The following is a 25,551-nucleotide window of genomic DNA, read 5'->3' as shown; positions in this document are numbered from 1 at the left end:
GAAATGCACGCCCATAAACACTCGCTCAGATGCAGATCCACTCGTCCGTGAACACTTATGATGCGCCGCGCTACCGTTCCACTTTATTCCTATGGGTGATATCAACGCTTCAGCACAGCATTCCCGGAAGGCAGCGCTGCATTTGAACCGATTTGAACGCCGAAATGACGGGAAGCTTCACAACATCGCGGATTTCCACGGTCAATCCCAGCTTACAGGGAACGTTCTCAGAACGTTGGCTAACGTTCTTTGAAAGTTCTCTCAACGTTATCAAAAAACGTTCTCGCAGTAACGTTATTAGAACGTTGTGCCAACGTTTTTTGCTATAGAGAAACGTTCTAAAAACGTTAGCTATAAAACGTTATTCTTACATTGTTAGTGGAACGTTTTAAAAACATTACTACATTAAAAAAGTATTAGTCATTACAAATTAGTCATACAGCTTTTTCTTAAACTTCAGATATTTCATTTGTTTATCTAGAGATAACTTAATGACACTTAAATGCTATTTTCGTGTATATATTAATTTTTTTACAATCAGAAGTAAAATCTTGTAAACTAATTGTGTACTAAATATAAATGTAATATAAATTTAAAAGTCAATTATAAAAGTGGTTTTAGCTTTTTTTAAGAAAGAATAAGATGTCAATAAACAAAAGCAAGTACAGTAAAGGAGAAAACAGGAATATTTTATTTGATCATACTCCACACCCTTATAAGAACGTTATTTAACGTTCTTAGAACCTAAAGAGAACGTTAATACAACGTTCCACAAACTGGACATTTCAACGTTCCTAGAACGTTCAAAAACGTTTTAAGAACTTAATGGGAACGTTAGGGAAACGTTCTTATAACCTAAAATTGTTAGCTGGGATGCTGTCACAGGACTTCACCAAATCATACCAAAGAAGTGTGTTTTTGACGGAGCGGTCCCAGCGATAAAGGCTCGGTCCTGCTTTGGAAGCAGCCGGTGAGTAAAACTGCTTCAAATGTCTATGCTGTTGGCTCGTCGCGTGAGTAAACATCAGTAAACGACACGATCGCGTGCTTCGTCATTCAAATGCGCTAAAGGTTACTCCATTGTTCCAAACGTCCAATATTAGTTTTTGAAACTTTGTCTATGTTTAGGATGGGAATCCAAGTCTTTAACAGTGTAAAAAGTTCAGTATCCCCCCCTAAAGTAACTTCCGGCCTGGAAAAAGCATTCCTTCTCAGATGACGGAAGTTTGACCGCTTATAGATTTGAACATGCTTACCATTCCCCTCCAACCATTAATCTGGTTTGAGTGAGAGATGGAGAGAAGGAGCGCTGAAGTAAAACCCTGCCCTCTGTTCTATATTCTTTCACTTGAAAGTACATCACAGCACTGAAGAAAACTCACTTGCTACTTCCGGTTCACTGAGACTTTAACGATGACAGGTCCGTGACAGGTTGCCCTTTTATCAGTAGGCTAAACAATAAGCTACATCTCCAAAGAGATGTTGCTTCAAGAGGGTGGGCCTCGGAGGAGTTAGTTTGATTAAAGTTTATGAGGACACAGATAAATAATTTATAATAAGGAAATATTAAAAAAACAAACAAAAAAAAAACAAGAACTGTCTGCTTTGGTTTCAGGGTGACTTTAAAATGTGACGCATCTGACGGCATTAGCGAGATCCTTTAACGGGGCAGGATTTAGGACCCAGCGGTTTTGTCAGCGTCACATCCAGGCAGCTCAAGGCTAACTACCATCGGAATGAAAATGCCGTCGTCTTTACTCAACATTGCGCTGGTTTCATTTACACTGGTTTTTATTGCATCACATTGCGGGGAAGTCTTAGCTGATGGCGATGGACGAGGTAAGAATGGCAATACATTAAGATATTTGATCTAGAACAACCCCTATCAAAGCTAGCCGTGCTAGACCACCGGCTTCTTCTTCTGACCCGGAACGCGGATCTAACGTTAATGTAACTCTCGACTGACCGATATAAAACTCAGTACCTATGCTCAGTACTACTGTGTTAGTAAGGGTTATTGTCTGTAGTATACAGTTGTGGCCTATATCTGTCCCCTTGTAGGTAAGATAAGTCCCACCAACTCAAAACCTGAGTTGGTGTTTTTTTTTTTAGCATCAATCCATAAGTGATCATAAATGATTAGACGAAGTCGGAGTTGTGTAACGTCCCAGATAGCAAACTGACATTGAATCAACATAGAAACGACGTTTCTCGTGACATCGAAACGACGTTGATCTCCGACGTCGATCCGGCATCGTTTTGCTCATCGAAGTAATGTTGAACCAACGTCAGACACGCCATTCAAAACTAACATAAAATCGACGTAATTGGTTTGCTTACCTAACGTTGAAACGATGTTGATTTTCAGTTGGGTGAAAAAACGTTATAGAATCAACTTAAAATCGATCTAATGGTTTATACCTAATATTGATGCTGATTTCAGTTAGGTGAAGCAACTGTATAACAGTCATTTTCTACTTGTTTTAAAATCTTAAATACTTAATACTAATAGATAAATACACACATCACATTCAGTTAACATTGCTTTAATATTTACCAAATACAGTTACAAATAGCCTACATAGAGTATACAAACCTTCTGTATAAAAAACATTCCCTTATGAAACAAAAATATGTTGCAGTATATTGGAAAATATCATGTAATACATTAGGCAATATATTCACATATATAGGATTTAATATTTATATTCTCCAAAATATTGCAATATATGAAAGCGGCAATCATTTGTATATTTTGCAATATATTACAGGAATATATAATATATTGTATAATACCATCAATATATTATTCCATGTATTTACAATATATTATAATATTTTTCAAGTAATATATTGGTAAATATATTTTCCTTTCGTATGGGTTTACAATATAGAAAAGGCATTTACACTCAAATACACAGAAATATCAAAGTTAATTATATACCAATTTTAATTATATACCAATTTACACAAATGCAATATTTACTCAGGAATAAAACTGGTCATGTTCTTTTGCACCAAATAGCCTATATTATTTTTATTAGGGCACAAAGGAGATTTTAGGCAGAACATTGTCACAATTCACTATCACTGCTTCTTTTCTAACTGTGACTGAGACTATTGATTAAACTATTATGAGACAAAATGATTTCTGAAGGATCATGTGTCACTGAAGTAATGATGCTGAAAATTCAGCTTTGATCACAGGATTTACAGAAGTCAATTAAAATAGAAAACAATTATTTTAACTTGTAGTAATATTTCATAATATTACAGTTTTTACTGTATTTTTGATCAAATAGGTGCAGGTTTGATGAGTACCGGTATATTGTTTATAGTTAAGAAGTTTGATGTAATTGGCATTGTTAAATGTGCTTGGGGAAAAAAGAGATCTGAATATTGACTATACTGATATCTAGTATTAGTGTAGCAAAACTGAACAACTGTGACAGTGGAATTTGTAGACAATATTTCCATTAAATCATCAAGAAAAAGTTTTAAGAGTTGCAAGCTTAGTAGTTTTTTTCCCTTTCTCGTTCCCAAACACAAAACAACCTTTTTAAAATCTTCATTGCAAGTACACAAATCCAATTCTACAAATTAAGAAACTCAGGCTCAAACGTTTGTAGATCAGTAAAATTTTGGCCAATCATGCGTATTTCTGTATGATTTACATTTAGTGATGTGTGACTATTCTTTAAAACTACACATTTCACTGTCACCGGTGCTCAGTTTTGCTATAATAATAGCAACACACACATAATAATATAGCACAGAACATGGTAGTAAATCAGCCATCTATGCAAAAGCAGAGGTCGGTGTGGTGGACTGTTGGTACATCTGTCCAGGCAAACATCTGGGGTCTTGATGCCTTTAACTGGGTATCCCTGAAAACCTGCAATAAAAATAGAACAGTTCTAAATCCATCATACATACCCTTTATCAAGCATCTCTGGTATACAGTATCACAAATGATAATTTCCAGGTTCAATTTCAATTTAGCTCAATATACAATATTTGTGGTATGATATTCCCCAAAAGGAATGATTTCTCAACTCACCCATCTGAATATTGCTTTAACATGGCATTTTATGAGAAGACCAGTGACCTTGTCACATTTCTTTTAATTTTCATATAGAATAAAAAAACCTCCACGTATTTACTAACCTCATTTGGATAAATGGAATGGTGGAAATCTTGAATCCGTGTCACAAAGCTGGTCAGTGATGTGCTGTAAAGTAAAAGGAAAGATAGATATAAGTAAAACTGTATTTTCATAGTAAGTCATTTTCTAATTAGGTCATTATTATTTTTTTTTAAAGATCTTTGTTAATAACTTTGCTTAATAAGATTAACATAATAATAATAGTATTAGTAGTAGTAGCAGAAGTAATAGTAGTAGTAGTATATAAATGCTATAAAAATTATATCATGAGCTAATGAGAGTAGAAAGTGAAAAACTTTTCAATCAAGTCAAAGGAGTACCAGCAGCACCTGTTCTAAAGTTATAGTACACAAGACACAAAAATGGGAGGTACAGCCTCTCACTAATCTTACAAAATAACAACCATCCTGACAAATACTGTATAAAACACCTCTTCTAATCCTCACATTATATCTAAAAATACAAATAAATAAGTTATTTTAGTAGTTTATCCTCCTCAAGTCCATATTTTCAGTTCAGAAATCTTCTTGAAGCCATCTTACAACCTCCATGCAGTAGATAGGTAGTTAGAGATGTTCCGATAACCTTTTTCCTTCTTGACTCCGATACCTGGGCTCAGGGTATCGGCCGATACCGAGTACTGATCTGATACTACTAGCTCTGTATGAGTTGCTAGAACTATTTTATAGTGTGCTTCAGACTTAACCCTTAATAGAACATGAACAAATACATACAGTAAACTACTGTATTTAGTACAGTATTTTTATTATCTGACATGCATATGACAGTAATATTATTTTCTTATATATTAGCGAAAAAGAACTTCAAATGCAGCCACAAATCTAGCACGCAAACTGAAAATAGGGATTTTAGTTTTACAATATAACTGTATTAAAAGAACTGCAAAAAAAAAAAAAATCTAGGATTATAAAAAAATCATATATTAATTAGAAAATAATCTCTACTACAAAACAAGTGAAAAATAAGCAATTATCTAGGCATAATTATTATTATTACATAGAGACACAGCCATGTGCACTTATGCTGAGTAAATACTATATTTATATTATCATAAGCAAGGTAGATTGTAGGGCTGGGTAAAAAAATATTGATTTCAATCCGAGTCTCCCTTTTACAAAACAATATTCATTCTTAAATCCCTGTTTTCAGTTAATGAATGAAATAAACATTGTAGTGCGCCTCCCAGCCAATAAATCGCAATAAATGTATGTGCTTTAAGACTTTACAAAGTCTCAGTTTGAAAATGTTTTTTTTTTTTAAACAAAATTTAAAAACATAAATACCGTTTTGGTGTTGTGATGTGAGATCGCTCTGCCGCAGCTCAGCTCAAGAGAACCAGTGCCAAATAAACATGGATGAGCATCTGAAAGTGTGTTAAAAGATACAGGACAACTTAATGAAATCCGTATCACTTGAGAAACATGTCAGTAAAGGATTGCAAACAATGTCATGTAATCAAATCGAATTGTGAAATTTGTGTCAATACCCAGCCCTAGTAGCTTGTGACGACATGAACAGATGAACTTCATCTCCAAAGCCGTTCTGAGATTGTACTGATTAATTTGAAAAAAACAACTAGTCATATATTAAGTAAGGGATAATGTACACCCAGGCCGGTTGTTATCGCAGAATAAACCCCTTCAGAGTGATCAGGACCCCGAGGCGAAGCGGAGCGTCACTCTGAAGGGGTTTATTCTGCGATAACAACCGGCTGGGTGGACATTATCCCGCTTATTACACGGCTACTAGTCTCAAATAAATTAGACACTAAATATTGTCTCGAGATTAAATATTTTATTAGCTCTTACGCAAAGCTTCCGCGAAGAAAAACAGTTCCAACCTGCTTTAAGCCTTTATCTATTGCTGCTAAATCTTGAAAATGAATGCTGAAAGGGTTAGTTCAGCCAAAAATGAAACCAAGCCTATGATTTACTCACCCTCAGGTCATTATAGGTGTTTATGACATTCTTCTTTCAGACAAATACAATCAGAGTTATATTTAAAAAGTCCAGGCTAACGTTAATCCCAGCAGTAGTTGGAGCTGTTTTTGAAGTCCATAAAACATGCAGCTGTCCGTCAAATAACGTGCTCCACACGACTCCGATGGGTTAATAGAGCCTTCTGATTCCAATCGATGCGTTTGTGTGAGAAAAATATCCATATTTAAAACTTTATAAAGGAAACCCGCCTTGAAGTCTTCCATTGTAACCCATGGCTGTTTAAGCCACAAGATGGCGCCAGCGTTAAGCACAGAAGTAGTACTGGTCAAGATAACTCGTAGTACCCGGATGAGCGGGTGTTATCTGGAAATAACATACTGCTGGAATGCACGATTGACCAATCAGAATCAAGTATTTCACAGAGCCGTGTAATAAACACAGATACTTCAAGACCTTTACAGCAACTAGGCTTGCTGTGATAGTCAGTGTTAGAAAAGTAGTTTTTGTTGGTATATGGTGTTAACTATTAAAAGAAAATTGTCAAAAATTGGTATCGGTGGGTCACAAAATTACAAAATCGGTGCATATCTAGTAAAAATACATACATACAAATAAATACCTTTGAGTGGAACACTGTGCAGTATGGTCTCTGTCTCATTAGCAAACATAACTCAAAACAAACCTAGAGAAATGAAATAAAATATATTAACGAACATGACATCCTGCTATCATAACAGTTAAATTAATTATCATAACTACAATTATAACATTATATTTAGGGATGCATGATATATCAGCAAAATATCGTTATCGGACGATATATGAGCATTTTTTTTATATTATTCTTATTGATCCGATAAGAAAATGTTACCGATATATTCAACCCGATAGATAATGTCTTATTTCCTTAAGCTGAGACACAGGAGCGCTGTCCGCCATGATGGGCTTGAATTGCTCGAAATATGATTGGAATCACTTCAAACAGGAAACTACATTTTTGTGCAACATTTGCAGCAAGATTGTTGTGTTACAGCGTGTTTGTTGAGGGAAGAGCGAGTCCACGGAGTTACACCTTCATGACGAGCACTGTCAAGTTCGCTTGTGCATTCGCAGCCTTTTGTGCCATTGTAAGTTGTAATATTATATTTAATCTGTGTATGTAATTATAAAGTTCTTCATTTTATCGGTCTAGCTTCAGCATGCGCAGTTTAAACAGAAATGCTTAGCATTAATAACTACTGGGACTGTCATATACATAACACTGTATTGAGGACTTTTTTTTGTAATAAAACGTTGTGAATTCTCTGGGTTTAGTTGTGTTTCAGTTTAGTTGTGAGAAGAGCGCGTCACCAACGCATTCTGACCAGGAGTAAAGATCGCTTGTGCATTTGCGTCATTTTAAGCATGTCGTAATATTAAGTTTATGTAGACAACATCTGATTGATCTCATATAGGACGCATTTTGTTGAGTTAATAACCTGCAGCCCTTTATTGTACCAATTTCAGGGAAGAGCATCCACAGGAGTTTTAGGTATTCACCTGTGTGTGATTTTGTGCGAATATAAGTTGTAATAATATATTTCCTAAGACTTGTTTGCAATATTATTTAGGCTTTTTTTTGTTTTTGTTAGGCAATATAATTGTTGGTAACATTTCACAAATAAGGTCTCATTTGCTAATGCATTAACACGAACAGAGAGCAATAACATTTGTTAATGTTACTAATAAAATGTTTGTTTATTAACAGTCCATTTACAGTGTATTACTTAATCTTAACACACAACTTTGGATCTGAAAATGTTGAGATTAACATGAACTAAGATTGATAAATCCTGTAGAAGTATTGTTAATTCATTGTTGGTTAACTAATGCTAACAAAAATTATGTTCGGCTCATATATCGGTTATTGGCTTTCAAATATAAAGTTCTCAGTATCAGCCAAAATTTTCATAACAGTGCATCCCTAATTATATTTGTTGCCTTCTTCATTTAGCTGATTATTTAGATTACAGGCTTTTCAATGACAATCTCACTTTTTCTTGAGATTTTGTTTAATATAAAGAGCATTACACATAAAATGTATTATTATTATTATTATTATTATTATTAAACAACCTGGGGTTAATGATTTTAAATGTGAGACTTATTTCAAAAAACATAAAAAATCTTACAGACCCCAAACTTTTGAGCTTGAGCTTACTCAAACATCATATGGTTTTATAGCCTTGGAGATTGTGCTCAACTCTGCTGGGATGCTGCAGGCCATCAGCATGGGAGGATCTAGGAACATAAAATGCAATTTGTCAAAGAGTCAAACATATTTCATATATAATGCCAGTTTTATTACAATGAACCAAGCTCTAGCTTGCAGAGGTTAAAATGTAGAAAAGAGGAAGAACAAAGTAAATAATATAAATACATTTCTTAAGATAACAGATTTTATATTTTAAGGTTTGATCATTCAGTATTGTTCATGTGTGTATATATATATATAATTTTGTGAAAGAAAACTACAGATGCATGGTGATATAGGTGAGATATATTGTGAAATTAATGCAATACATATTAAATTATGAACTTCCTCTGTTCACCTGATTCTGTCAAAAGCTCCATTGAGAAATGTTGAAACCTTGGGAGCTTCCTCGTAGGTTGTAGAGGGTTTTTTTCAGTCCTGTAATAATTTTTTATGATATCAATATTTGTTTACAATGAGTTTTCATCTGATTTTCGGCTACGTGTAAGTGACGTCACCGATTAGCGTTACATCGCATACTTTTAGGTTAAATAAATTAGCTTACTAATTACCAGCTAAACATTTGCATAACTATCAAAAAATGTTTTCTACACATAAAGATGTGATTAAAACCCCAAACTTTCATAAGCAAGAGCTCAATCGATAGCCTGTTATGTTAGCTCTTCTGAAAACGGCTAATGCTAACTGACGTTTTCGAAGACACGTAACCATTTCTATAAAGTAAATATTCAACAGAAGCGTGTCAATTACAGGTAAGAAACGTGTCAGGAACAGTTTTATGTATTATTTGTGTGATTTTAGAGACTATAAACTCACCTGAAACCAGTGAAAACAGCGAGAGACGGAGTTTTGCTGCTTGTCAGTTGACGGTTCCCAGTTTCCATGGCAACTCCGAGCCGCTCCAGTGTTTGAACGGTTTGAACGCAACTCGAATATATTAACGCGCACGCACATTAAACACGTCACAATCAAGCAACATTTGCACAAATAAACATACAGTTAACATAGAGTTAAACCATGACATCATTTAAAATCTCATTAAATATGTAATTATTACAAAAACGCTTTTGTGATCCAGTCTTTAGTGCTTTCAGATTCTTTAAACCCATATAGTAGACATGAAATAGCTTCAATCATACAAATCAAAAGTGTTTGCTGTCAAGATGCTCTCCCCCCCCCCCCCCCCCCCGCCCGCATCTGACCACAGAAAGTCCCTTCTGAAGTCAGTAGTGTCACTTTTCAAACGTTCTTTGATGGGTAATTATTTTAATTAATTAATTATTTTAGTAATTATTTTAAACTCAAAATGGGTTTGGTGCACACAGGGATAAAAACGTACCCAATGTGTAAAATGTAATTACTCTGCATTTATTTTCTCTAATGTTGTTGGCCTACATGGTATCATGGAGCAAACAAATACCAACAAATAAAAAATATTTACCAATGAATAATATATATATATATATATATATATATATATATATATATATATATATATATATATATATATATATATATATATAGGCTATAATATAATACAGCCTAGCTTTAGAAATAGTAAACATGCAAAAACTCACTTGAAACTATATGACGCATGAATATATTTTCAGATAGCCTATGTACACATATTTACACATAAAATGAAATATCCTCTTTAAGCTTTATTTTCTATGCATTTTCAAATATAGGCTATTTCAATATATTTAATTGTTTCACGTATTGTAGCCTAAATATTATTTCTGTGTGGGATTATCGTCCTTCATGTGTTTTTGACCTGTACTTACGCACCAATCTTTCATTCTTTTTACTGCTTTCATTTAGTAATTTTAATTCGTCGGCATCCGACGACAAAAAAAAAAAAAAATCTGGGAAACTTCAAAGACTTGGTATTTAAATATCAACCACTTCTATAAACTTGTGGAGATTACTTAAAAGTTTTTCATAATGAATTAAAAGACATAGGCTATCCTATTTCCATAAGAATTCAGTTCAGGCGATGGTCTGATTCCTCTAACCAAGTTTCAACATATATTAGACGTTATTTTGACCATATCCGTCAGCCGTATATCGTTGGAAAGTCAACCTCATTTCAACGTGGAATCAACGTTATATTTTCGACGTAATAACGTTCTGATGTACCGACCAAATAGTGAACGTTGATTCAACGTTGAAATTTGATTGACGACTGATACTGACCTTTACAACCAAAAATCAACGTTGAAACGACGTCTGTTTGCTATCTGGGGTTATGCTGAACTAACGTTACGACGTCAGTTCTGCCATTGCATTTGGGAAATGAATGAAAGCTCACAGGTGTTTTGTGGCAGATCTCTTTGTTCTATTGTTGTAGTCCTGGCTTGTTCCCACAGGTAAGTTACACTTGTTCCCAACCTGATGTATCATGTCAAATCTCTATAATGCAGTTGTTTGTGTTTATTAAAGGATTTGGGGACCACATTCACTGGAGGGGTCTTGAAGATGGGAAGAAGGAGGCTGAAGCAAGGTACATATGACTGCAATACCCATTCATCCTTTTAACAGTGTAGTTTTAAATATGTCTATGTAAGGTAACGTTAGGCCTGACCAGACTTTAGGAAAACAGAATCTTATCAAGTTTAACCCTATAAAGCCTACTGTTATATTTTATACAGGCATTTCTAAGTCCTCTAAATTAATCCACATAATCAAATCTTTGCTGAAAAACCTGCTGTCCACAATCTACTACATACCTTCCTGCTGCCTGATTTATTTTGGTATGTAAAAGGCCTTTTAATTGTAAACATTTTCTATGTAGCCTACGTTATGCTAGTAGTCTGCTATACTGTTGTAAAGATCGGTGATTTCAGAATTACTTTGCCACATAAAGTCAGCAACTTTACCAAATTGTATTTTTATTTTTTATTTTGGCTCAGTTTGGTGGTCCTCCTCATAAAATTGAGTACAGCTATAAACGTATGAGCTCCTTCTTCTCATATATCATACTACTGTATATGATGAGCCATAAAATCCTGATGTATTAGGTCTGATGCTCAAAAAGAACCACACATGCAAACTTTTTCTTTTTAAATATTTTATCTTTTGTTCAATAAACTGTTCCATTTAAAACAAAGATTCTTCTGATTATTTCAGACTTTAAAGGGTTAAACTTTATTATTTATACCGTCAATATTTTACACAATGACCAGAAATTTAGCAGGTTTTTTTGTTTTGTTTTGTTTTGTTGTTTTTTTGTTGTTTTTTTTTTTTTTTTTTCCTGAATGTAATTAAGCATGCCATTGCTCGGTAAAGGAAAGAGAGTTTGCTTGCATACAGTTTGCATCTTTAAGCATTTGAATGTGTTTTACAAATGTACTTCTGACCTTTTTCTGTCCAGTGGACTCCCTCTGATGGTCATCATTCACAAGACTTGGTGTGGTGCCTGTAAAGGTATATGGTTTTGGTCAGAATATCTGTCATTAGAATGGAAATACAAAAGCATTTCAATATAATATTCTAAAGTTTGGGGTCAGTAAGATTTGTTTAATGTTTTTTGAAATATGAATGGGAAATATTATTAGAATTTAAAATAACATTTGTAATATATTTTAAAATGTAATTAGGGGTTCAAGCACGAAGTGCTGAAACCCTATTGTAATTGTAAAGATTTTTATTATTATTATTATTATTATTATTTTTCTTCTCCCCTAAAACTGAACGTGCAGACAAAACCGTAAGTGCTAGAGACTTCAAACTTGGCCAATAGGTAGTCCTCAATTTGGGGAGAACCTGAGAAGCTATGACCCCGATTGGCCTATAGGTGGCGCTACAGCGACCAAAAGCGCAAAAGGGCTCATAACTCCTAAACCGTGTACTCCACACTCAAGTGTCTTATATCATTGGAAAGCTGAGACCATGACGAACAAAACGTATATCTCCGATTTCATTTCCGTCATGAAAAATTTTCCGCCATTTTGAATTTTGTCGAAAACCTACTTTTGCGAACTAGTCCCTGGTTTTTTGACCGATCGGAACCAAACCAGTGCCAAAATGTTCTCTGTAGGCTGAATATCAATAATTATTGAAAAAATGTTGATATTTCGATTCACGGTTGCTAAGGGGATTCAAAATGGACGTTCAGGGCGGAGCCTATTTTACTAAAAAGGCTATAACTCCAGAAAGAAATGAGCTATCTTCACCAAACTTGGTACACATGTTTATGGGCTCATTCTTTGGTCACGATAAAAAAATCGCGACGATTGGCCACTTGGTGGCGCTATAACATGAAAAAAACACTAAAACGGCTATAACCACGCGACCGCTAGTCCGATTGACTTGAAAATTGGTATGCGGTGTCTTGGTCCAAGGCCCCATGTATGTCTATGAGGACATTGGCGTATCTCAAAAAACATGGCCGCCATCGGCCAATGAAGTTTGAGCACCTATTAGACGGGGTTAACGGAGGCCGATCGGAACGAAACTTGGTGGGCCTGTTTGACTCATGGTCCTAGAGGACTGTAAGAATTTTGAAAGAAATCGGCCACTAGTTGGCGCTAACGAGCTTTATGGCTCTGCAATCACGTGGTGTTGCAAACATCCCCAAAATATGCATATCATATGATAGATCTCCTCATGCTGAACAACTTTGCCTCTGGAACCATTGCTGTCAATCAAATCGTTAGTTAAATATTTGCAATTATGTTAAAAACCTACTTTTGCGAACTAGTCCCTGATTTTTTGCACGACCGAAACCAAACCAGTCTAGGACAATTCTCTAGACTCTCTAGATCAATAATTATCAAAAAAAAGTTGAACTTTTGCATTTGGATGGCTATAACAGGGCCAATTAGAAAAGAGGCATGGCAAAATACACTCAAAAGCCTATAAATCCTAAGGGAAAACTCAAAACTTCACGAAAATTGTTGGGTATATGTGGCATAACATGGTGAAGAAGGATGCAACATTTCATGGAGATCGGAGTATAGGTGGCGCTATAAGTGTTAAAAAGCTTTGAAAACCATGTATTCCCTATGGTGAATTGCCTGGATTGGCTGTAAATGGACTTTTCCATCGATTATTTCAGCATGCTAATTGTGTTACCAGTATGTTAAAAACATGCTAATCGTGTTAGCATTTTGCTAAAAACATGTCAGCAGTGTAGGGTAGCAACAGGGCCACAAGTTTTGCCATTGCAAGCACAACTCAAATTCAGTCTTTATAAAGTCACTATTTTAACATTTGCAATCACATTTTGTCAATGTATCACTTCATTTCACCTGAGCTCCCAGATTTAATTATTTTACTGCTTTAGAGCCTTAAATGCAATAAGCCTTAAATGCTTAAATGCCTTAAGTCGCTTGAACCCCGCTAATTGCTGCTCGCAGCTATATTTTTTTATTGTGATTTAAAGCTGTATTTTCAGCATCGGTACTCCAGTCATCAAATTATTGTAATATGCTGATTTGATGCTCAAGAAATATTTGATTTTATAATCAATCTTGAAAAAAAAGTCATGCTGCTACATATTTTTGTTGAAAAACTAAAGTGCAACATTTATTTGAAATAGATTTTTGTCAAAGTTTAAGAGTCTTTTGTCACTTTTTGATCAATTTAATGCATTCTTGCTGAACAAAACTATCAATTTATTTTAAAAAAAAGAAGGGAAAAAAAAGCATACAGACCTGAAACTTGAGCTTACAGACCTGAGTGTGTATGTTTTCTTATTCTGTTACCTTGAAGTGAGCATATAAATGTTATCAATGTTATGTATTATGTTGCAAAAATAACTTTTACAATTATGTTGCATAAATAGCTCTAAAGCCCAAGTTTGCTGAATCGAAGGACATCTCGGAGTTGGCTCACAACTTTGTCATGATTAACTTGGAGGTGAGTATTATTTTCTTTACCGAAGCCGAATACAGTGTTTGGAAAGGAAATTACGCATTCTATGGAGCACTTAAAGGGATGGCGATGGGGGGACAAATATGAAATGGGAGGAAAAAATACATTCCAATGCTTGTTCTCTTGCAATCATATAGTTGGGTGATTATATTGTATATAATTTGCAGCCATCAGGGAGCTGCTATCAATATACAGAGTATTAAATCACTTTTGAATTCGCAATAACGCATACTCCTTGTATAGGTAGCGTCTGTAATGACCTCAAGATTTATAAGATATTTGTAAGTGACGCTCAGGATCAGTTGCGCACCAATCGTTGAATCATTCTGTCAGTCATCTCCCCTTACTCTCTTCACATATGTGAAATCGGTTAAGTAAAATGTGTTTTTCATTTTCTGGGCCTTTCTGAATTTTGGATTTAGGCTTTGGGCACATCCCTAATACACACATTGTCAAAGAAGCATTGGTTATTATATGGCATCTTCTCTTTACATGTCCCATGGGGCTATAGGATGAAGAGGAACCTAAAGATGAGGCCTTCAGCCCTGATGGTGGTTACATTCCCAGAATACTTTTCCTTGGTAGGTTATATACATAGACAAATTGGCTAAGCAAATGCTCTAGTTTAGAACATCAGCCATTGCTTTAGTGTGGACTCATTTTCCTTTCTCACTAAAAAGGTACAGAAATAGTTTACTTTTTATTAACCTTGATGAAGTAGTAAAAGCAGTTTTATTTAATTTTACATGGAGGGAGGAGTCAGTGTAGGGCTGGGCGATATGACGAAATATATCGTCTGGACGATAGAAAATGTCTATCGTTTTATATAAGGCTCTATCGCTTGCGCCACGATAAGACATTTACGGCAGAATTTTACGTCAAGATGCACCTCATGCCACGGCATGCCCATGCACGCTGCAATACATAAACAAACATGAAGGAAGACGGTAGTAGACGCGGTTCAGACCAGGGTAATTCTCAGAGTAATTATGCCAGAGTGGTGGCATAAGCGCTCAAAACAAACTTCAGACAGACGCTGCAACGGGCTTTTACGCGTGGCACACCATATATTGAAATATTTTAATGGCAGGTGTAGCAGGGAATGGCGAAAACTAAACATTTTCTTGACCGACCACCGAGCCTCGTTAGCCGGTTGAAACCGGTTAATCGATTAGTTTAAAATATGCTGCGCTAATTGAAATAACAGCCACGAGCCTCTCTCTCTCTCTCTCTCTCTCTCCCCCACAGCGCGAAACACAAGTCCCGCAAACGCGCCGCCGAGGAGCTTGTTTGTATTCTGAGGACAATGGCTCCTTAGTTTCGAAATGGTTTGGGCACAAGGTGATCGCGTTGAAAATAAATGCATTTGTCTAGCGTAAGAAGCTCATTTGTAACATTGCCGCGGCTCATTTAAGAAAATGACAGCTCCGAAGAGACGCCGCTTTAGTTCGAGGTAGTGCTAACAATAATAAAGAAAGACGATCAACACCGAAACATAGATGTAATATATTTCCGGAAGCCCATCTTAAGCGAAATGCACGCTTCATTCTGTCGTCTGCCCTGACTCTAACCTCGAGTGTTTTAGCCTGTTTACTTTTTGCAAACCTTGTGAGCGCGCAAACCCAAACGCTGTGACCTCGCGCCAAATGTTTTTATTGGTTTATTAAGTACAAACAGGCGAGTTATGAAAAATTGAGTGCGAGGGATATGTTCACTTCACACAAAAAGATTTTGGAATGATACAGCTAACTTTAGTAGCGTTTAGTCCACTAAAACTATAATAGCCTAATTTAGAGATCACTTCTTTTTTTTTTTTTTACCGACAACTTTGATCGGTTAACGTTGATACGGTCAACCATCGGTCAAACGGTCATCGGTTAACATCCCTAGGCAGGTGTTAACTTTACCAACAGTCTTGCTTGAGAAAAAAGGTTCTAAATAAAATAAAAATGTAGTCCATACTACCTTTATTTGTTTTGTATATCATTTCAAACTGCATTTCCACATTGCAATTTTGTATAGACTATTCACAAACTGAATTAACAGAAAAATTGCTATATCGTTATGTATATCGTTATCGGGATATCAAATGAGCTATATCGGGATATGAAATTTTGGCCATATCGCCCAGCCCTAAGTCAGTGAGGTAATGAGTGGACGAACTGTTGTCACGTAACCAGCCAAATATGACTGTTATCTCCGTAACCCTCATGTTATTGGACAGTAGCAGAATAAATGAATCATATTTGAATAGTCTGTTTCTAGAATACCATAAGTAACAAAACCATTTTATCGTTGTGTGATGCTACATCCACTGCACTAGGTGTCAGTAAATGGCTGTAGTGAGTTGTCACAAAATGGAAGGAAAAAATATGTTTTGTTCTTTGGTAGATCCCACTGGTAAAGTCCACTCTGAGATCACAAACAAGAATGGAAACCCCAACTACAAGTACTTCTACAGCAATGCAGATCAAGGTAAGACATTATAGGTGATTTACTGACCCAGAAAATCATTGGCTCAAAAGGAAGTGAAATGGTCAATTTACAATGGACGAAGACGGAATGATAATATAAGACTTTGCTTTTCCGCACCATCTATAAAGGTCATCAAAACATTGGGTTGAGCCTAGAAATTCTCAAGGCTTAAACTTTTGTGACAATGCAGCGCAAGTCTTGATTTAATGGGTTTTATATACTTGCAACGGCAAGGCCTCATTTGGCGCTTTGGCCAGTGTTAATTCTAGGCCCTGACCACATGGGAGGAAAAATTGGGTTACTTGAACCATGTAATCTAAATGTGGTATGTGGCATCAATGAGTGCGTTTACATGCACGCCAGTAAGCTGATAACTCCAAAAAATCAGCTTATTGAAGTTTTCCCCATTTACATGCAAACCAGTAAACGGACAACGCAAGTAAACTGCGTTTACATGACTTTATTTATAAACCGGGTTATTTCCTAGTAGTGACTTCAAAAATAATAATGTCCGTATATCTGACTTTTGAAGTTTTTCAAAAGTTACGTCAGTTGTGATTTTAAATAAAGCGTGTGCCGTGTCAGCGGGAGATTTACGGCTCATATTATCCCTTATGCAGTTATGCAGCGTTTTGACTGAACCTCTTCTAGGCTACTTCTGCTGCATGAGAATAGAGAACACCTCTTTACAATTTGCTGGGTCTTAAACGAGATATATGTCCTTATTTCATACAAAACGCTAGCTCGCTCTGTCTGGATGTGTTTAAATCTGCTCTAAGTTTGCGTTTTTGTCACCTATCACACATGCGCACTCCAATAAGCCGACAGAAAGCAGGTTAATGTGTTTACATGCAGCGCGAAATCGAGGTAAGAGGAAGAAAACTACCTGTCCCGACCGGTTTATGCTTACGCCGTTTATGACATTACTCGGATAAAAGAAAACGGGTTACCGCGTTTACATGACCATGTTCATTGTCGGCTTATTGGGCATAATCCGCTTAAGAACGTGCATGTTAACGCACCCAGTGACATTCACTGATAGCCTGACAAGCCAGACCCACATCAAGATGTTGTGTCTGGGGACTCACCATTGGCATGGCTCAATCCGAGGGGCGGGATAAACGGATGTCTATCAAACTCCCTCTGCATGCAATAATATCAGTAGGGGTTCAATCTTCAACTGGCTGGGAGGAGCCGCCACTGGGTGGTCATGTGACCTGTCAGTGGGTGGTGGGAGCTGCCAGTCTCATTCTGGGTGGTCACGTGATCTGCCGGTGGCTGCCAGTCTCAGCCGCTGCTGAGCTATGAGTATAACATGTTCTCTTTCACTCTCGCTGCATGGAAATACAATATTTTAATATCAAAAATATACTCTTGGGAATCTATTATTTTGTATGTTTGATGATTTAGACGGGTTTGTCACTAATAAGGCAGTCAAATGAGCGTGATCATGACTGGGTGCTGACGCTTGACTGGCCACGTCCAACCAGCGGCTGTCGAGTATAACGCGTTCTCTATCACTGAAACTACAATGAAAAACATACTTTTATGATTGTGAATATAACCTTAGGAATACATTTTTTTGAATGATAGACGTTTTAGACGGGTTTGTCACTAATAAGGCAGTCAAATGAGCGTGATCATGACTGGTGCTTAATGACGCTTGACTGGCCACGTCCAACCAGCCGCTGTCGAGCTACGAGTATAACGCGTTCTCTATCACTGAAACTACAATGAAAAACATACTTTTATGATTGTGAATATAATCTTAGTAATCTATTATTTTGTATGATTGATGATTTAGACTGGTTTCTCACTAATAAGGCAGTCAAATGAGCGTGATCATGACTGGGTGCTTAATGAAGCTTGACTGGCCAACCAGCCGCTGTCGAGCTACGAGTATAACGCGTTCTCTATCACTGAAACTACAATGAAAAACATACTTTTATTATTGTGAATATAATCTTAAGAATCCATTATTGTGAATGATAGACGTTTTAGACGGGTTTCTCACTAATAAGGCAGTCATATGATATGAGCGTGATCATGACTGGGTGCTTAATGAAGCTTGACTGGCCAACCAGCCGCTGTCGAGCTACGAGTAATACGAGTACGCAGCGGTGCCGTTGCCGCGTTCTGTGTGAAAGGCCCATAACGCGTTGACTGCTTTAATAGTGAGAAACCCCTCTCAAATGTTTATTATACAAAAGAACATATTCCTAAGATTATATTCACAATAATAAAATAATGTATTTCATATGAAAGGGCCCCCTTCATATGAGGTTGGGCCCCCTAAACATAGGCTACAGGCCAACCTATAGCGATCCAAAATCATTGTCAGCCCATTAATTATACTACTCAAACAAAAGTTTGAGAATGGTAATGATTTTTAAAAATGCTTTTAAAGAAGTCTCTTCTGCTCACTAATGCTGCATTTATGTTATTAAAATACAAAAAAAGCTATAATATTGTGAAATATTATTCAAATGTAAAATAACTTCTCTAGTATGGGAATATATAATTTATTCCTGTGATCAAAGCTGAGTTTATCATCATTACTCCAGTCTTCTGTTTTACATGATCCTTCACTAATAATTCTCATTTGATGATTCACTGCTCAAGAAGCATTAATGATTATTATCAATGTTGAAAGCAGTTGTGTAGGCCTATAACCTTTTTTTGTGGATTATTTGATTAATTATTATTATTATTTTTGAGAAAGAACTTAAATAAATGAATTAATGATTTATTCAGCAAGGATGCATTAAAATGATCAAGTGAGATTATAGACATTATTAATGTTGCAAAAGCTTTATATTTAGAAAAAAAGGTGTTCTTTTGAACTTTCTATTCATTAAATTATCCTGAGAAAACTGTTTTCAGCACTGATAATAGTCATGAATGTTTGTTGAATCCTTCAAATCCTCATATTAGAATGATTTCTGAATGATTATGTATCGTTAGACTGGAGTAATGAGGATAAATTCAGCTTTGATCACAAGAATTTAAATATATTTTTTGGCCTATTCAACTAGAAAAAAATATATTTAACATTCTAAAAATATTACACTAATAATATTTTTGCTGTATTTTGGATCAAATAAATGTAGCCTTGGTGAGCAGAAGATACTTTTTACAAAAACATCTTACCCTTCTCAAACTTTTGACCGGTTGTGTATATCCCCTGCATATTTCCCTTCTCAAAGCTGAGCCTTGGTTGACACAGTCTTTGCAAACTGATTGTTTCTGTCGCTTGTTTAACCTCTGTCACAGCTGTTTAGTTAATTAACTTACACATCTAATCTTGCACTTTGTGACCGTTAACTGAAGCGTTGTGCTGGAATTATTTGACGTTCTACATTCTTTTTATTTTCAGTGGTGAAAAACCTATTGAATAGACTATCTATCGCTGTAGCCTCGGTTTTGATCACCAACGCAGAACAACACCGAACCATGCAGTAGCCTACTAGCCTAAATGGGGGGAGAATTTTTTTTGCCAGAAATGCAGAAATAAGACATATATTTTTTTTTTGTTACTCTGGTAGATTTTACATTTACAATTTATATTTAATTACTACTAGTACTGTTACTACTAATAAAAATGATCTCTGGAAGCCCCGAAAGAGCACGGGCCCTTAGAATCGTCACTCCCCGCTACGCCCCTGCTATAATCACAATTGCCCAAATAATGTAATGGAATTTTTAGATTTGTGTTCTAAAAATAATATTTGAATTGCAAAAATATGAAATGTGTGGAAAAAAGTAATTATTCCAGGGCTATATGAAATATAAAACTGCTATGGCACACTTAAATTATTAACTAGCCTTTCAAAAACGGTGGATTATTCGAGAACAACTTTGCTGAGAGATCCACTATACTTTGTTTGAATCCATTATATATATATATATATATATATATATATATATGGAAAGAAAGAAAGAAAGACAACTTTGACCTGTAACATTTTGTTGTGGAAAATAGCATTCATATGATATTGCCTAACTCACAATTTCCTCTTTAATTATACTTTAAAAAACGATTTTTTTCTTCTTCTCGTTATTAGCCTTTTTTTATGAAAATAATTAAACAACAATAAAATATAGCCATTAAAAAAAACTTGCATAGCCTATATAGGCTAACGTTTGTTAAGAAAATGATTAATACAGATGATATAAAATAGTGACCCGCATTTAAAAAGACAAATTAAATATTTGGAAATTCCCCTTTAAAACGAATGTTTCGCTCGACAGCGGCTGGTTGGCCAGTCAAGCGTCATTAAGCACCCAGTCATGATCACGCTCATTTGACTGCCTTATTAGTGACAAACCCGTCTAAAACGTCTATCATTCACAATAATGGATTCTTAAGATTATATTCACAATAATAAAAGTATGTTTTTCATTGTAGTTTCAGTGATAAAGAACGCGTTATACTCGACAGCGGCTGGTTGGACGTGGCCAGTCAAGCGTCATTAAGCACCCAGTCATGATCACGCTCATTTGACTGCCTTATTAGTGACAAACCCGTCTAAAACGTCTATCATTCAACAAAATGGATTCCTAAGATTATATTCACGATCATAAAAGTATGTTTTTCATTGTAGTTTCAGTGATAGAGAACGCGTTACTCGTAGCTCGACAGCGGCTGGTTGGACGTGGCCAGTCAAGCGTCATTAAGCACCCAGTCATGATCACGCACATTTGACTGCCTTATTAGTGAGAAACCCGTCTAAAACGTCTATCATTCACAATAATGGGTTCCTAAGACTATATTCACAATAATAAAAGTATGTTTTTCATTGTAGTTTCAGTGATAAAGAACGCGTTATACTCGACAGCGGCTGGTTGGACGTGGCCAGTCAAGCGTCATTAAGCACCCAGTCATGATCACGCTCATTTGACTGCCTTATTAGTGAGAAACCAGTCTAAATCATCAATCATACAAAATAATAGATTACTAAGATTATATTCACGATCATAAAAGTATGTTTTTCATTGTAGTTTCAGTGATAGAGAACGCGTTACTCGTAGCTCGACAGCGGCTGGTTGGACGTGGCCAGTCAAGCGTCAGCACCCAGTCATGATCACGCACATTTGACTGCCTTATTAGTGACAAACCCGTCTAAAACGTCTATCATTCACAATAATGGATTCATAAGATTATATTCACGATCATAAAAGTATGTTTTTCATTGTAGTGTCAGTGATAGAGAACGCGTTATACTCGTAGCTCGACAGCGGCTGGTTGGACGTGGCCAGTCAAGCGTCATTAAGCACCCAGTCATGATCACGCTCATTTGACTGCCTTATTAGTGAGAAACCAGTCTAAATCATCAATCATACAAAATAATAGATTACTAAGATTATATTCACGATCATAAAAGTATGTTTTTCATTGTAGTTTCAGTGATAGAGAACGCGTTACTCGTAGCTCGACAGCGGCTGGTTGGACGTGGCCAGTCAAGCGTCAGCACCCAGTCATGATCACGCACATTTGACTGCCTTATTAGTGACAAACCCGTCTAAAACGTCTATCATTCACAATAATGGATTCCTAAGACTATATTCACAATAATAAAAGTATGTTTTTCATTGTAGTTTCAGTGATAAAGAACGCGTTATACTCGACAGCGGCTGGTTGGACGTGGCCAGTCAAGCTTCATTAAGCACCCAGTCATGATCACGCTCATTTGACTGCCTTATTAGTGAGAAACCCGTCTAAAACGTCTATCATTCACAATAATGGATTCATAAGATTATATTCACGATCATAAAAGTATGTTTTTCATTGTAGTTTCAGTGATAGAGAACGCGTTATACTCGTAGCTCGACAGCCGCTGGTTGGACGTGGCCAGTCAAGCGTCAGCACCCAGTCATGATCACGCACATTTGACTGCCTTATTAGTGACAAACCATTCTAAATTTATCAATCATACAAAATAATAGATTCCTAAGAGTATATTTATGATATTAAAATATTGTATTTCCATGCAGCGAGAGTGAAAGAGAACATTTTATACTCATAGCTCAGCAGCGGCTGAGACTGGCAGCCACCAGCCCGCCCACCGGCAGATCACGTGACCACCCAGAATGAGACTGGCAGCTCCCACCACCCACTGACAGGTCACATGACCACCCAGTGGCGGCTCCTCCCAGCCAGTTGAAGATTGAACCCCTTCTCATAATATAGCACTTCGACCAACCAGAGCAACGAAGAAGGTGAAGCGTTAGTTGATAGATTAAACTTTCGCCATATCCGGTTGGCAAAACTCTGAACACATCTTCCCTTCTTAAGAATGACTTCAGTACCGTTTTCTTTAAGAAAAGCTTAGTCTTAAAAGCTTAAGTCTTCCAGAGTCGCAACCAAAGCCGATTCGAAAGACTGCTGTTCGCCAGCTTTTGTTTCCAAGTAGAACGTGGAACCTCCGCAACTCTGCCATCATTATGTTAAGCCCGCCCACCGACTCTATACACAATGTAATTGGCCTGACTAGAGTTTACTTTTTCCAGCTCGCAAGCCAATGGAGAGGTGCTAGATGATACTCGCTGCAACTTGGGTGTGTCTAGATTTCTAGGCCAACACTGTGGACATTTTCCTTTGAAAGTGTTGAAAAATATGCAAGGAACTACAAAATATATTTTTGCAGAAATGTCGCCACTGGCATGTCTCACCAATGAGCTTGGATTGGTCACATAATAAAGCACTGCATTGACCTGAATATATTAGTTTATTCACTTTGCTTCGTATAGTAAAGTGTGGCATTCTAATAGCAACACAAAACAGGATTCACAGTGTGTGTGTGTGTGCGCGTGCAGCAATGATGCATGGTTTGATCCAAAATGAGTGGGTGCCTGTGGTCATCTAAAAATATTTTTTATGATATTCGGGTCACGGTCGGTCAGGTCGTTTGAAATAAAGATGCAAATTAAACCTTTGTAATTTATATAGTAGGTACTAGACACAATTTACTATGAAATACATTGGCAAGGAGGATCCTCTCCGTCAAGCATCAAGTGCAGCCAGTGAGCGCACATTCAGCTCTGCAGGTCGTGTCAAATGCTGCCTTCACGTGCTATTGGAATTATCGTAAATACGAGTTTCCCAGGGAAAAATTGCACATGAACGCCCTCCCATTTCAACATTTGAATGCGATGAGCTCGTAATCATGATTTCAGAAGTGGGAATTATTAAAGGGTTAGTTGAAAAAGTCAGTCGGGTACGGGTTTATACGTTGACCCGTGCATCACTGGTGTGAAGTCCATTCTAAAGATAAATTTGAAAAACAAATTAGACTTAAAGGGTTAGTTAGGGAAAGTCATTAATGTCTCACCCTAATGTCGTTCCACATCTGTAAGACGTATGCAAGTATGACGTATGCAAGTGTATGCTCACTATGTCCAGTCCATGTCCAGAAAGGGAATAAAAACATCATCAGAGTAGTCCATATGTGACATTAGTTAGTTAATTAGAATCTCTTGAAGCATCAAAAGTACATTTTGGTCCAAAAATAACAAAAACTACGACACTATTCAGCATTGTCTTCTCTTGTTTTTTTTTTCAAACCTCAAATAAAGATTAAAACGGTCACGAATCAGCGGATTGATTCATGATTCGGATCGTGTGTCAAACTGCTGAAATCATGTAACATTGGCGATCCGAATCATGAATCAATACGATTATCGATGCTTCAAGAGATTCTAATTAACTAACTGATGTCACATATGGACTACTTTGATGATGTTTTTATTCCCTTTCTGGACATGGACAGTATAGTGTGCTACACTTCCATACGCTCTCGGACTAAATATAAAATATCTTAAACTGTGTTCCGAAGATGAACGGAGGTCTTATGGGTGTGGAATAACATTAGGGTAAGTCATTAATGACATCAATTTCATTTTTGGGTGAACTATCCCTTTAAATGCAATGTGATCCAAAACAAGCTAAATGTTCTTTCCATGTGCAGTTGTGGCCAGCATGAAGGAAGCTCAAGAGAAGCTGACTGGAGATGCCTTCAGGACCGCTCACGTTGGTGATGAACTCTAAGGGCAGAAGTGGCGTGGAAAGATCTCAGCCAAAACACTACATCACTCTGCTGGGCGCTCTAGATCCATTTATACATCTGCTCATTCCCAACCTCAACTCCTCCTGTGCTTTCATTTGACCTGCTATAGCACAAGACAAGCTCTTTCAAAAATGAAGGAATTTATGATGCGTCTACTGATTACATTTCAAAGTATCGGAGCTTGCGGTAGACTGGCTTATTACTTTGAGAATCAAAGCATACACACTGTCCATGTCACATAAAGGGTGCTAAAAGTTTTTAGGTATTTTTTCCTCCATCTTGCATTTCAGAAATTCAAAGCTTATGTCCATATTGACTGCATTCTCAAGGCACTCCACATTTTGTCAGACTAAGAAACATTTAACACGTGATTAAAGCAATTCTTGTGCTTCCAAGCCATATCTTGCAAAGCTGCTGTAAAACTGATCCAGTTACCCATGTATAAAGGGCCTTATAACCCCCAAACTCTACCCACCTAAAAACCAACTTATGATTTGTTTTCATGAGTGTGACAGATCTGTTCTGTTAAGGCCATTAGAAATAGGAACCATATCTATTAAACTTGCCAAGTTTTAGTCCTCAATATATGGAGTTTCCTTTGGTTTTAAAGGAGAGATTTTTAATATTGACAGTACGTGTGATTTAAGGACTGTGATGTAAACTTTTTTTTTTTTTTTTTTTTTGGTTTAAGAGGGGGATTGTCTTTCACCATACTGTATTTTTTACCAATATGTAAAATGAGGCTACAAATAA

General features: G+C 36.4%; 1 protein-coding gene and 1 long non-coding RNA gene across 8 annotated transcripts; one reads left to right on the top strand and one right to left on the bottom strand.

Moving 5' to 3' along the window:
* Positions 1–1,671: 1,671 nt before the first annotated feature.
* txndc12 (thioredoxin domain containing 12 (endoplasmic reticulum)) lies at positions 1,672–25,546 on the top strand. Its single transcript, XM_067453180.1, has 7 exons — positions 1,672–1,839; positions 10,823–10,883; positions 11,754–11,806; positions 14,169–14,242; positions 14,769–14,838; positions 16,649–16,732; positions 24,700–25,546. Exons 1-7 carry the CDS (start codon positions 1,737–1,739, stop codon positions 24,777–24,779), a joined length of 525 nt encoding a protein of 174 aa, XP_067309281.1. The 5' UTR covers positions 1,672–1,736; the 3' UTR covers positions 24,780–25,546.
* LOC137090350 (uncharacterized) lies at positions 2,531–9,524 on the bottom strand. 7 transcript variants are annotated; one of them, XR_010907842.1, is made up of 8 exons: positions 9,197–9,524; positions 8,718–8,797; positions 8,302–8,406; positions 6,746–6,808; positions 5,673–5,739; positions 5,470–5,549; positions 4,168–4,231; positions 2,531–3,895 (listed from the first exon to the last, which is right to left on the bottom strand). It is a non-coding gene; the product is annotated as an uncharacterized lncRNA (long non-coding RNA). The 7 variants fall into 7 exon arrangements; XR_010907843.1 differs by having other exon boundaries at positions 8,327–8,406; positions 9,197–9,523; XR_010907841.1 differs by lacking the exon at positions 5,673–5,739 and having other exon boundaries at positions 9,197–9,511.
* Positions 25,547–25,551: the final 5 nt, after the last annotated feature.

Source organism: Pseudorasbora parva, chromosome 9 (genome assembly GCF_024679245.1).
Source record: "Pseudorasbora parva isolate DD20220531a chromosome 9, ASM2467924v1, whole genome shotgun sequence".
Taxonomy (NCBI): Eukaryota; Metazoa; Chordata; class Actinopteri; order Cypriniformes; family Gobionidae; genus Pseudorasbora; species Pseudorasbora parva.
The sequence above is the reverse complement of the archived record's forward strand: the minus strand, read 5'-3'. Positions and strand labels throughout refer to the sequence as shown.